This window comes from Engraulis encrasicolus, chromosome 5 (genome assembly GCF_034702125.1).
Source record: "Engraulis encrasicolus isolate BLACKSEA-1 chromosome 5, IST_EnEncr_1.0, whole genome shotgun sequence".
NCBI lineage: Eukaryota > Metazoa > Chordata > Actinopteri > Clupeiformes > Engraulidae > Engraulis > Engraulis encrasicolus.
Window position 1 is genome coordinate 41667385 of NC_085861.1, and position 14387 is coordinate 41681771.

The 14387-nt window shown below is 42.5% G+C and overlaps 1 protein-coding gene and 1 long non-coding RNA gene across 2 annotated transcripts in view; one reads left to right on the forward strand and one right to left on the reverse strand.

The window, feature by feature from the left end:
* The window catches only part of LOC134449795 (septin-7), a 23774-nt gene extending 11627 nt beyond the window's left edge, over positions 1 to 12147 (forward strand). The window contains exons 8-15 of the mRNA XM_063199903.1: positions 1275 to 1367; positions 2934 to 3030; positions 3837 to 3888; positions 5037 to 5162; positions 5876 to 5896; positions 6736 to 6871; positions 9887 to 10032; positions 10418 to 12147. Of these exons, the coding sequence (XP_063055973.1) occupies positions 1275 to 1367; positions 2934 to 3030; positions 3837 to 3888; positions 5037 to 5162; positions 5876 to 5896; positions 6736 to 6871; positions 9887 to 10032; positions 10418 to 10457 (711 nt within the window). The 3' untranslated portion in view covers positions 10458 to 12147. The remainder of the gene's footprint in view (positions 1 to 1274; positions 1368 to 2933; positions 3031 to 3836; positions 3889 to 5036; positions 5163 to 5875; positions 5897 to 6735; positions 6872 to 9886; positions 10033 to 10417) is intronic.
* Positions 12148 to 12313: 166 nt separating this feature from the next.
* On the reverse strand, positions 12314 to 13923 carry LOC134449467 (uncharacterized). The gene is made up of 5 exons (XR_010034967.1): positions 13543 to 13923; positions 13340 to 13445; positions 13234 to 13257; positions 12993 to 13052; positions 12314 to 12833 (listed from the first exon to the last, which is right to left on the reverse strand). It is a non-coding gene; the product is annotated as an uncharacterized LOC134449467 (long non-coding RNA).
* Between the last annotated feature and the right edge of the window lie 464 nt (positions 13924 to 14387).

Consider the following 14387-nt stretch of genomic DNA (forward strand, 5'->3'; position numbering starts at 1 on the left):
TAGCCATTTGTTTGCAGGCTGTCAGAGGAAACAGTCGTAGGATGGACATATTTTGTGAACTGCCATTTAATAAATGGTACAATGACTAAGTAGAAAAAATGCACTTTGCATGTTCCATAATCATGATTATTTCATGATCATCTGCTATGCTTGACAGTTTATCTAGTCCAACAGCAACTGGGCCTTCTCTACTTGAAACATGTATTATTATTATTTCTTTATTAATTTACTTTTGTGTCCTTGCCTGAAGAGGTTTTCTGCTCTGCTAGAGCTAGCTTCCCTGAGATCGTTAATGTTGTTGTGGTATCAGAGCCTGTGGGGCTTCTAGTCAAATTAAAAAGTGTGGATGTCATGATGGGACTGAACAGAAGGTTTGGCTTTTACTCGACGAGCAGGTCTTTGCATGCAGTAGCCTGAGGGAATTCTGGAGGAGTATCATCTGTCACTGGTGCCCATAGATTAGCAGCTTGTCATCAGCAGGTGTCCTCTGGAGGAAGATGCCCTCACTTGAACCCAGCAGGGAGTGATTTGGGTAGCGTAACCAAAAAGGGGAATCTGGGACTAAAAGGAGATGTGCGATTATTGGTGGTGGTTGAGTTGAGCCTATTTTTAATCTCTCTCCACTCCACACTGCTGTCCCCTGCGCCACAATTTGACATTGCAGAGACCAGAATCAAGTCATCATTTGTTTTTTTTTAAAAAGTGCAAATAAGAGTCCAGATAAGGCCAGTGGCAAATAGTGCTTCACTAAGTGGTCAACAAACTGTGTTGCAGTCAAATCCGATTAGTTTCTTTTCGTTGAGTCTTTATAAAATCCCCTTGGGTACATGATACTCCGGTTTTGACACATTTAATCACACAGGCTTCATTTTCCCTGCGGTGTTGTACTGAGCAGGCGATAGGAACGCAGTGGCCTTTACAATCCCCATCAACTCTGCTGTTTGTAAACAATGGCAGCTAGGAAACTGCAGTGATCATTCCTCCAAGATGATGGCTCGTGTTGGAGAACTACCGTAATGTCTGGACTAGAAGCCGCACCCACCTAATTAAACAGGAGAAAAAATATTGTACATGCGTATATATCTGGAGACGCAGGTGTCCACATTTTAACTTGGGGAAATTTACACAGCATTAGCGCCAGAGATGACTCCCTGCGAAATTTGTGCTTGTCACATGAAGTAATTGAAAAATATGTCGAATCATGATATAAGCATGAGGGTTCAAAGCATGAGGAAATTTTTATTTATTTATGAGTGTCCTCTACTGCTCCACAGATCATGCAAGAAATCAAGGAGCACAAAATCAAGATCTACGAATTTCCAGAGACAGATGACGAGGAGGAGAACAGACTGGTGAAGAAGATCAAGGTGAGTGTTTCGCAGGGCCCGTGGCCTAATGTTTGTGGAAGTAGGCTTTGGATCAGAGGGTTGCAAGTTTCAATCCCACCATGACCAATGTGAAGATTGTGTTATCTTTAGACCTTCATCTTTGTCTGAAGTGGTCTCAAGCAAGGCAGTCAACCCCACGATGCTCCAGGGACTGTAACCAATACCCTGTCAAAAAGAAAAACCTGCAAGTTTCAAGAAGAAACAGCCAAGTGTTATTTAATGTACTTTCACGTACCGTACATGGACAGATGGGGGAGCATTCACACTGGAAGGTTTTTTCCACCCCCATATGAGCTGCATCACCAGTGTTTTTAAAAAAGTTCCTAAAAAGCACTTCTTGGCTGTTGTCAGCGTCTTGTTTATTGTTGTTAAGCAACACAATGTGTCTCTTAGCTCTCAGTGATCGTCTTTGGATATAGAATGACCCGTTGCAGAAAAATATGTGGAAGCTTCTATGGGCCTGAAAGGTCAAACTGTTTGGCCGCCACATTGTTGCATAGTAAAGCTGTTGAATTCAAGCAGAGAGAAAACAATTTGATTGGTATCTTAAGTTTCTTCTGTGTACCTCCGTCCATTCAAGGGCACACATACTGTCAAATGTGTTTTTATGTCCAGCTAATGCCTGGAATTCCAGTCCTATCTTAACCTCAGCTTTCAGAGGTGAAATGTGTTAAGTAAACCAAATTCCTGAGCATGAAGGGTTCAAATATGCTTTTCTCTCGCTTGTCTAGGGTTTTTTTTGTAGCTTAGGCACTTTGTGGTGGTGGTGATTTGTAGTGAAAGTGGTCTGTACACTGGGTATAAACTCCAAAAATCCTTAATTATTTAACAAACTGGAACGCTTGCCACTCGTCGCTATTCATTGAAACGTTGCCGTTTGTTAGTTTTTTGGAGCTCATACCCAGTGTGCAGACCACCCTCTCACACTGCCATTGTCTGGCACCTGTTGATGTGGATGTGTGCAGCCTAACTTTTCGATGGTGATGTTCAGTTGGCCTAGCTGTTGAGATTCTCTCTCTTGGCCATGTTGAGTTGAGTGAGGTTGGGCCAGGACTTCCGCCGTGGCTGCCTGTGCAAAGGCTGTATAAACAGTCATTGTGTCTAGTGAGAGTCCAAAAGAGTCCATTGTCTAACTCGCATTGGTTAAAATGGTAATGGAGGCGAGCCTTGACAATCTGTCCCTTTCACGGCCAGCCCAGAGTTGAAAATGGGTAGCGCTACAATACATTGGTGGGAGAGAAAAGACCCTTTCACATTGTTGTTTGATAGTAACAGTAATGGCTAGCCTGTTTTTTAGCCTTCCTTTTGAAGTTCAGCTTTTGATCAGCAGCTGCTGCTTTACAGTATTGATGCCTTACAGTATTTATGCCTTCCTAATGTGTTGAACAAGGAAAATGTTTTCTTTTTGGCTCGCTTGTTTGACTGGATCTTTTATTTGTCAAAAAGTAAAATAAGAGTGTACACGATGTGCATTTTTATTTATTTATTTTTTAATGAAAGAAAAACTAATACGCCACCTTCCCTCCCCTCTCGCCCTCCTTCCAGGACCGCCTGCCCCTGGCTGTGGTGGGCAGCAACACCATCATCGAGGTGAACGGCAAACGCGTGCGGGGAAGGCAATACCCGTGGGGCGTGGCAGAGGGTAAGGCCGAGTCTTCATTAATATCCAGTCTATATGCCGAGTCTCAGACCCCCTCCACATTAATGCAGATACATACAGTAGGAAATCCCATTATAATCTGTTCGTTTACACCTCCCGTCCACACCAACACCACACATTCGGACTCGGAAAACAAAGCTTTTTGAAAACGGCAACTGAAGTGCAGATATCTGGAAACGCCCGCGTCCTTAATGATAGAACAATCTGAAAACGATATTAAAGCAAAGGTGTGGAGTGGACGCAGATTGTTTTAACTACGGATACGAGTATTTACATTTATCCGGCTTAATGCGGACATGGCCTCAGTCTGCTGTCATGGGTGTGGTTTTGCCAGTCAGGTCCATCTTGCAGTGAGTGATTTGTCAGCCAAGCTTAACCTTTACCCTCCATTCACATCACATCATAACGCGCAGTGCAGTGCAGTGCAGTGCAGTCTACCACTCAGGAATGTGGGTTTCTGATGATCTTGATTTGAATTCCAGGAGTTCTCTGCATGTTTTGCTAAGTCCCTTCTGCGCTTAGCTTATCCATACTTCATACGTCAGAGTGTGTGTAAGGGCAGCTGCTTAATACCGGCACTGGCAGCACTAAAATAAACAAGTATTAACTTTTGATATTGTAATAATGTATTTATAAATGCATTTGTAATATATAACATTTTCAAAAACTCCAGTCATCTTCAAAGCGGTATGTTTTGATGTTCCATGTTCCTTTGTAGAGCTATACTGTCCCTGTGCAGAATCTATGGAAAATACAGTCTTATGTTCTTTTCTCTTTCTGCCCCAAAGTTGAGAATGGGGAGCACTGTGATTTCACAATCCTCAGGAACATGCTCATCAGGTAAGCACTGGAGTTAAGTAGTTCAGTGTGTGTGTGCGTGCGTGCGTGCGTGTGTGTCTGTGAGGCTATGTGTGTGTCTGCAAGTGTTTGTGTGTGTGTGTCTGTGTGAATGAATGACTAGGTCACAGTTGGTAAAGTCATTGGCATGGGCAGCTAAACTAAGCTTCTTACAAGTCTCTTGTTGGCCTGGTATCTCTGTCTGGCATCTGACTTGTATCTGTATCGTGTGTGTATATACTGTATACAAGATGTGTTATCCATCACCACCAGGACTACCAGCATGAGTAGGAAATGTGGTCATGTTTCACCCTTCTTGTAAAACCAGTAAACTGACTTCTAAGAAGGAATGAAAAAAAGACATGCAGTCTTTCTGTTGGTGGCAAGGGGATTAAGGTAAATCCAGCTCTTTGTAAGAGATTTAGGAAGGCCTTTGTAACAGATATGCGGGTTTAAAGGGTTTCATCAGGTGAGACAGGGTTTATAGGACATCACAAACTTACCTCGATATGAAATTTGAAACCAGCTGCTGCTGTTTGTTGATTGGGTTGGCAGTAGTGTTTTGGATGGAGGTGTTCCATTGGCAACCCGTATCAACTATCTCCAGCCATCCTTTCCACTATTGGCCATTTCTTTACCTCAGTTATTGTGTCATTTTACCTGAGCTGATGTGGTGAATTTGATTTTTTTTTTTTTCTTCTATGCCCATATCGAATTAATATATTGAACTGAATTGAATATCTCTGGACTCGTCCAGATGACATAGCCTGTCCTTGTCATGTACTGCTGGAATGCATTCATGTTTTATGGACAATTACCAAGGTAGCAACTCAAGTTTTGCCTGTATGACTACTTAGTTTTTGTGTCCATTTTTGTATATGCACGTGATGGAGAATCTAGGTAAGGGTTTCTCTATTTTTTTGTCCGTTTGGCTTCTTGACACCGCAAACCGGTAGCCTGGCTGTAGAACGTCAACCTGTGATCCTCCAGCCCTGACTGCACACACAGGAAACCCTGTGTCTGTGTTTTTCTGTTCTATGGAACATCATCACTCAATGAGTAGTCAATGTTCAGTGTGAACTCTCACCGTCACCGCACACACACAGGAAACGTGCTCAAGTTCATCTGTCTGTCTGTCTGGTGTGTTCCAGAACCCACATGCAGGACCTGAAGGACGTGACAAACAACGTCCACTACGAGAACTACAGAAGTAGGAAACTGGCCGCCGTCACCTACAACGGCGTGGACAACAACAAGAGCAAAGGCCAGCTCACCAAGTGAGTCTGTCGTCTCGTTTGGCTTTCCCTTGTAGATTAAGAAGAACAAGACCTACTAAGATGAGATGGTGTTCCCCATATTGCTGTTTATTTATGTTCATTTATTTTATTTATGTATAGTGTACTATTTTTTCATTAGTCACGCTCATCACTTGTGCCATTGCTTAACTAGTCTCAGGTGCGATCACCATTCGTAGTCTCACAAGCAGTCACCCGCCATCTCTGTTCCTGTTCTGTGGCCACGTATTTCACACACTTTAAAACTCTGCACATTTTTTCCTTTACACACTGCAGAAGCTCACACTCTTTCACCACACATTCATTTTTAACACAGAGCTGCGTTGGTAGCACCTTGTAGTACTAAGCTGATCATCAGTACACACCACTTGCGATTATTAGGACACTCATTTGCCCACTGCAAAATATTGTTGATCACCACTGTTTTATTTTAACTTTTATTCTAAATTGCTGTCTCATGATTTATGCACTCATTTATTTATTGTGCGTGGGCTTTGCAAAGAGAGTTGAGATAATTTCCCTGAATGGGGCGACTGTTCAGGAAACTTGGTAATACTCCATCTTGCAGATGTTTATTTGTTTAAATGCATTGGTCTCCACTCTCTTTGCAATGCCCTCTCATAGTCATTCACTCTGCTTCTTAGCGCATGGTTTTGATTTCAGCATGTTAAGTTTTGTGTGTTTCTGTTTTTTAGACTTGACACAGTTGAAGGCATGTAAGTGGTCATTTCAGTTTTTCCAAACTTTTCATCTTCTAAGCTGCCCTTATTCTCCTCCTCCTCCTCCTCCTCTCCAGAAAGTAGTTTGCTTCTCCCCAGGATTGGGATATTTTTCCTTGCTCCCTAAAACAAAGAAAATGGTGAATGGTCGTACCCTTTATCCCACAGTTCTTGCTTTCCTGCCCTTTGCCTTACCACCAGAAGGAATATTGCCAACAGTTTTGTGCTTGTCAAACTTGTGTTAAATTGAGCAGTGAATATGGGTAAACATGGACTTTACATGTACTCAAGTATATGAGATGGGGAAATGATTTTGAGCTACCGGTATGCATATTCTAGTCGCTTTTAATTTTTCTGCGAGTTAAGATTTTCATTTTGTACAGGATACCAGTACATTGGTGTATTTGCAGTTCTCCATGTTGCCATCTCCTGCTATTCTAGTAGAAATATCCTCCATTAATTGACCATTTCTTTTGTACTGTTGCGTAATTTGCCCCAATCTTTCCTTACCCTGCCTGCACTCACATGGGCTGTGTGTGAGAACATTCTTGTCTTGCAAAAGAGTTTGAATGTGGGTCTGTATCAATATCGGCCCTTTGCTCTCATCCTCTCACCAGTTTGTGTGTTGAGACCTTCTCAATGAGGCCTAAAGCCTGAGGAAACGACAGGGGAGGAATATTGATACAGACTCGGTGTGTGTGTTTTAAGGGTGGTGGGTGTCAGAGCACAGTTACGAATGTGTCAACATAAAGAGCTGTGAATTGGAACTCACTTGTGGTGTGTGTGTGTGTGTGTTTTCTGTGTGTGTGTGTGTGTAATGTGTGGACCTTCTGCAGGAGCCCCCTGGCCCAGATGGAGGAGGAGCGCCGGGAGCACGTGGCCAAGATGAAGAAGATGGAGATGGAGATGGAGCAGGTGTTTGAGATGAAGGTCAAGGAGAAGGTGCAGAAGCTCAAAGACTCCGAGGCCGAGGTACGCTGCTCCTCCCGCCCCGCCCCGGCCCCTTGCCTTCCCTTCTGCTCCTCTCTGGGTGGAACAATCACCATCCAGGGTTCACCTGTTACTGTGGTCTCTGAAGGCCTGGGGGCCACGTGTGGACCGCCTTTTTACTCACTGTGGGCCATGGATAAAACGTACCGTAATGACCAGATTTTTTAATCTGTTGTAATTATAGTGTTGGCCAATAGAGTACAGGTGCTGGTCAACGAATTAGAATAATTTGAAATAGTGCAATCATTAAATTCTTTGAATGCATTTTTTGTGCAGAAAGCAAATCAGGTGTTCACCGCACCTGTCCTACTCGTTAGACTAATCACAAAACTCGTTACCTGTAAAAAATTTGCTCAGCTGAGCTTTCCAAAAGGCCCATTTAGGCCATTTAACTGTGACACTGTTGTTTTATTGAATTAGAATAATGGAGAAACCGTTTCATTGAATTAGAATCATTTTTATTATAATTAGAATAATCACTTTCTCAGTATTTTGTGGCTGGCCCCTTGTCTTGTATGACTGCCTGAAGTCTCCGCGGCATCGATTTGACCAGCTTGTCGCAAGTTTCCGCACTCACAGCTTCCCAGGCAGTGGCGATGTTCTGCTTCAGTTGGTCCAGGGTAGTAGGCTTTCTGTCGCAAATTTTCCGCTTGACGATGGCCCAAAGGTTTTCAATGACATTGAGGTCAGGCGAGTTGGCCGGCCATGCCAAAACTTCAAGCTGTTTTTTTAGTGAACCAACCTTTGGTCGACTTTGCCGCATGAGCCGGTGCAAGATCCTGTTGAAATATGAAGTCTTCTTCGCCGAACTGTTCCTCAACAGTCGGAATCAGGAACGTTTCCAGAACGTCTTGATATACGGCAGCATTGACAGTCTTCTTGAGGAAGCAGAGTGTCCCTACACCTCGAGCGGACATGCATCCTCAGACCATAACGCTCTGGGGAAACTTGACGGATCTTTTCACGCACTCATACTCGTCTATGTAGAAGATTTTGCGGTGTCATTTGCTCATAGTGTATCTTTTAGCGATACCATATCGCCTCATAATAGGCAATACTACACCTGCTGCAATCGCACTGCAGAAAGCGGCACTACGAGTGCGTGAAAAGATCCTGATTCCGACTGTTGAGGAGCAGATCGGCGAAGAAGACTTCATATTTCAGCAGGGTCTTGCACCGGCTCATGCGGCAAAGTCGACCAAAGATTGGTTCACTAAAAAACAGCTTGAAGTTTTGGCATGGCCGGCTAACTCGCCTGACCTCAATGTCATTGAAAACCTTTGGGCCATCCATCGTCAAGCGGAAAATTTGCGACAGAAAGCCTACTACGCTGGACCAACTGAAGCAGAACATCGCCACTGCCTGGGAAGCTGTGAGTGCGGAAACTTGCGACAAGCTGGTCAAATCGATGCTGCAGACACTTCAGGCAGTCATACAAGCCAAGGGGGCAGCCACAAAATACTGAGAAAGTGTTGATTCTAATTATAATAAAAATGATTCTAATTCAATTAAACGGTTTCTCCATTATTCTAATTCAATAAAACAACAGTGTCACAGTTAAATGGCCTAAATGGGCCTTTTGGAAAGCTCAGCTGAGCAATTTTTTTTTACAGGTAACGAGTTCTGTGATTAGTCTAACGAGTAGGACAGGTGCGGTGAACACCTGATTTGCTTTCTGCACAAAAAAAGCATTCAGTAAGTGTTAACGTTCGGCGAGAAGGTCGCTACTGTGGAATAGCAGCACGACAGAGAGAATCTTTAGACCCCGACGCGGAGCGGAAGGGTCTTGTTCTCTCTGAAGGGCTGCTATTCCACAAAGCGACCGACTCGCCGAACGTTAACCCGCTTATTATATGGATATACTTAAATGATTCACACATGGCGGGGACATTTCTTTATTTAATGTTAAGTTTATTATAATTTTTCATGTCAAAAGATTGTTGCTGCGCAAAACAAACCAGTGCCGTTGTGGAACACCGCTAGGCAACAGCTAGGTAGCCAGGACAACAGGTGTTGTCTATCACAGCAGCTGATTAGAGTCTTGTTGAAAAGTCGCTTTAGCAGTGAAAAGTCTTGTTCCCGTTGACAGCGGTCTGTTATAGACCAACCCGTCCGTTATCGAAAAATAACAGACGTGCGAACGTTGGGGAGCCCCATTGAAATGAATGGAGCATTCGACCGATGACGTCACACCATATAATAAAATAATTTAATGATTGCACTATTTCAAATTATTCTAATTCGTTGACCAGCACCTGTACTACAGTTCTACTCCTTCCAAACAACATGGGCAGTCTAGTGAGCAACTAACTGCACCTCAAACTCTGCGAGTTGCAGTCATGCTCATTTGGTCCTGCGATGGTGGTGATGAAAATACATGGCCCTCATCATAAAAGTTGCCCATACCTGCCTTAAATCGTGTTACATTGCATGCATGAAAATTGAACATTTCATACAGAGTTAGAGTTCAATTCATCATATTATGAAAATTCAACTACCTTTCTGGTTCTATAGTTGTCTATGGGTTTGCTGCATGTGGAGGACTATCTATCTATGACAGCCTATGACTGTAATGACTGTGAGCATGCAGTAGCAATACTCATGAACGGCCATCCGGGGACTTTGCTCTTAAATTTGCGTTACGCCCCTATATGGGTGAAAACAAACCGAATGTCTCATTGACTTACATGCTACATCGGCTAACCTAAATGAACACATTCCATGCTTCAGCCACGGCTGTTTGGCTATATCATTTGAACAGCCGGCAACACAACACGTTTTCGGCATGTTGCGCGTGAACAACGCTAGTCTACAGGTCCGTATCTTTCGTTTATTAAACCACAACATCACCAATTGACTTGCATGGGTTGTTTTCCCCCATAAATGGGCGTAACGCACATGGAAAACGTCACGCCGTTCATGAGTATCCACTCGAGGGGCAGTGGTGTTTGGTTGGTTGAATTAAAGCTGTCTGTGTGCTCACTCCGCCCCCTGCAGCTGCAGCGACGTCATGAGCAGATGAAGAAGAACCTGGAGGCTCAGCATAAGGAGCTGGAGGAGAAGCGGCGCCAGTTTGAGGAGGACCGCGCCAACTGGGAGGCTCAGCAGCGCCTCCTGGAGCAGCAGAAACTCGACGCATCCAGGTACACACACACACCCGAATCCCGAATCGTGTGTCAATTTATGTGTATAATCAATAAGGTTTCCCCACGATTTAGCAGCGGTGCAGAGCTGCTTTTTTGCTGTTTTGCTTTTTTAATGTTTCATTATTGTGTATTTGTTTGTTTTAAAGGATTTGTATTCATATTGGGTTTCTTATGCTCCGCATTTGTGTACAATTCCTTATTGACTCTATGGGGTTTTTTTCTGGACTGTGAGTATCTGTAAATCGTATCTGTCATATTTCATCTGTTTATTCAATATATTTTTCTCTCTCTCTCTCTCTCTCTCTCTCTCTCTCTCTCTCTCTCTCTCTCTCTCTCTCTCTCTCTCTCTCTCTCTCTCTCTCTCTCTCGTGGTCATACACAGAACTCTGGAGAAAAACAAGAAGAAAGGGAAGATCTTTTAAAGCCACAGACCAGACCAGAGCTGAAGTGTTGTACGTGCCAACCCACAGCCTGGCCTGGGCCAATAGCAGACCGGGGCCTAGTGCCCACGCTCACACGTGCAAAGACCTTTACTTACGCACTCTTACTCTCTCTCTCTCACACACACACACACACACACACACACACACACACACACACACACACACACACACACACACACACACACACACACACACACACACACACGCATAGGCACAAGCAATGTACACACACAAATACACGGGCACAAGCAATTACACACACATGCACACATACACACAGGCACAAGCGTACATAGAGAATGGTGAGGTCTTTAAGAACTGTGCTGCATATTGAGTGACGGAGGGCTGAACAAGGATCCTCTCCTGTGTGTGGGGGGGTCACTTTACGTTACATTACTGCCACTCTTTAGGCAGGCCAAACCCCATATTATATATATGATATATACCCAATTCTGTACTCAGAAAAAAAGTTTATTTTTTTCTTTTTTTCACTCTGTTTTTACCCTCCACCCCTTCTTTTATCCATGTAACAGCCAACATCAAACACTTCAAAACGCGAGACATCTCTAACTGTTGCACAATCACTTCTCTTTCTCGCCCTGTCATCTGTTTACCTGATATCAAACGAAAAAGAGAAGGACAAAACCCCATCCTTCCTGGTGTCTGTCTGTTTTTCTTTGAGGAAAATGCCATCTTAACTTTTTTGTTGTTGTTGTGTTGTGAGTAATGTTATGCTTAAAACCTCATTCTCTAATGGTATACCATGACGCATAGCCAAAAAACTTGATCTCACAGAATCCCGTGAAATCACCAGTGTGACCAATGTGACACAAAATCTGTGGCATCTTAACAGACTTTGTCAAAATTCCGTGATGGGGTCACGGAACTGCATTCATTCATGATCGGTGCACGGAAGTGCTGTCTCTATTCTCACAGCTCTATGCTCCCTCCAGCAGTTTGTCAGTTTTCTAATGGTAGACTTGACATAGTGCTGTGGGAAAATAGTTTCGTGAATCCATCACGGAAAACACTTCCATGAACCTGACACGGAATTTTGGCAAAATCTGTGATATTGCCATAGATTTTGTGTCCCAAGGGACCATGTTGATTTTATGGAATTCTGTAAGATTAGGCTGCCAAAAAAAGAAAAGAATCTGTCACCAATCACTCTTACATCTTAAAGAGATGGAGGTCCGGAACCTGCCTTCCTCTCACAGTTTTTATAAACTATCCAAAATATTTCCAGACGTTAAAAAAAAGAAACGCTTTTCTGTGTCTAGCCACTAGCATTGGACCACCATTTATATCGTAATTCATTGTTATATTTCATTTAGTTTATTTTTATATAAATATATATACCGAGCCAGCTTAAGTAATATTTTTTGTATGTTAAAAGGAGGCTTCTTGGAGAGGCTTGTGAATTGGATTGACAGGTTCAAATGAATTCATAACGCAGGGGATGCTATAAAAGAGTTAAAAAATGAACATTTGTCATAAGCATTTACAAGGCTTGTGTGTAACTTTGACACAAGTTATACTACCGCCAAGTACACGTCTACAGCGTTTTTGTTTTTTTTTCCCTTCTTTTTGTCATGTACTCCTGTATTTTTATTTTATTTTTCATTTGTATTGTACAGTCACTTAATAAACTTGTGAAGATACAGGCTAAGGATCTAGATTTTTGTTGTTTTCCCATCACTGAACTGTAGATGGCAGTGTTGAAGTGGAAACATCAAGGAAGCATCATGAGAACATTGAAGAGGTCAATGAGAGAACACATCTGACAACTGCAAACAGCACTTTTACTATACATTCAATTTAATACAAGCTTGTTAACATTGAGGTTTTATTGTTCCAACCTGTGGCAAGCATGGTATCACTTCATAAGTTTGTGAACTGAACTGTAGATTGCAGAGGGAAAATTGTAATTAAATATATTCATACATGAAAAGGGGATATTGTCCATTGTCTGCCATTTTGAATTTCCAGAAGTTTACATTTTTAGCTGAAAAACGTACTGTAATTTGGTCATAATGGTAAATATTAGTTCATTTTTAAGTAAACATTCATGAAAAGATCAAATTTGGCAGTAGACACAGTACAGTTTCAATGAGCAGCATAGGTGCAATATACTCTGGACACAATCTTACACAGTGCACCTTTTAATGAGACAACTGCAAACAGCACTGTTATATTAATATAGGCATACGTTGAATTTGGTACAATTTTGCCAAATGATCAAACTCAGCCCGTGATGGCCACTGTATTGTAACATCTCAGCTAGCTGTTCATCTGTGTGTTCACCGGCTCTTTGTCCTTATCTCCTCAGTCTCTACAGGGGAAGGGTTCTTGATACTGTAAGAGAAAGGGGGATCACATGCCAAGCAGTCAAACATTTACTCTTTACTATGGTTCATTGCTTGGTTATCATGGTTTTCTTTTAAAAATGTAAACAGTGTAACAACCTAAAATGGTGAAATATTGCAATTGTTTGTTTTTTTTCTATGAACTTACCACTTTTCTCTCCCAGATTTCGTTTGCCCATCAGTCCAACAAATGACTGAAATTTGTGTCCTAGAATTAGACAAAACGGCACTCAACTCATTCTGCATATTTCACACATAGTGTAGCACATAGAAATGATACTTATTGTTATCAAGCGCCCCTGGCTACTTTTGGATATGCGCACTTCCTGACCCTACTATTTTGGAACAAATTGTTTGGCTAATAAAAAAAGAATGAGCGTAGTACTCACTTTTGCGCGTTACTTGTGCTTTTGCTATTGGGGGGAAATTGAGTTTGTTTTAGTGAATCTAAGTTAAGACAGTGACTGGAAGAAAACTAGTTGAACATTAGCCTACCAGATCGTTTGCCCATCAGCCCAAAGAACTGTTGAGGACTGGTTCTTCTCACAATTCTCAGTAATGTCTGCAAAGGGTTCTCCACATCTTCCTGTGACGGGTAGTCCTTAAAAAGACAGTTCCATGACATAAAACACCAGGAATCCAATACAGAGCTTAACTAATGTACATATGTAATAGTTGGATGAGAATAAATCACAAACCTCTAATAGGTAATTGCCCGTTGCCAGGTCGTCTTCGCTGGAGAACAGCTCTTGGCAAAATATATTGACCAAACAGCAAAGGATCAAAAGTGACAGGAGAATTTTCATCTTGCCCTGAGAGCGCGCGTCAGAAGAGGAGTACAAAGTTACACTACGTTAAAATGCAAATAACTAAGATGACCCTGGACTTAACAGGAAGCCTTAGTTCTATCCTTTATCCGACTATCTGTTGAAACAACGCATGGCAGTAAAGGAAATGTCTTCTCCGCAGACTTTGATGCGCAGCATCCCCAAGGTGCTGTGGTGCGCTTTCGTGTGCGCCCCGGGAGAGCGCACGTCATTTATATGGCGCAAGAGAACAGACGGGCTAAGGGGGTTGTCTAATTACAACGTGCTAATTTGAGTTATGTCTCATCAGGGTAGGACCAACTCCATCTAGTCCAGGAACACAAGTGAGCAGCATTTCTTCGGAATCAATTAACACCATGATTTCAAGTGCTGGCACTATTGGCTATCCATTGGGGATATGCCCTATAATAAACATTGGTTGTTGGGAAAGGCAGGGTGATGTAATTATTATACAAGGAAACTCTGATTTGAGAGTTTTAGTGATTGAAATTCAATAGAATAGACGTGTGTATTTAAAGCATATTGGCATTCGTCCTCACTGCATCAGTCAGACACAACCTCGACACACTTCACTTCAACAGAATTGTTCAATAGCCTACATGAGATGTGGATGCCTGATGATGCCATGTGCTTTGACATATAACGTGCAGACTCTAGAGTACACAAGGCCAGATTTATCTCTGTGTTGTAAACAGATCATGTAGGCTATTAATGAG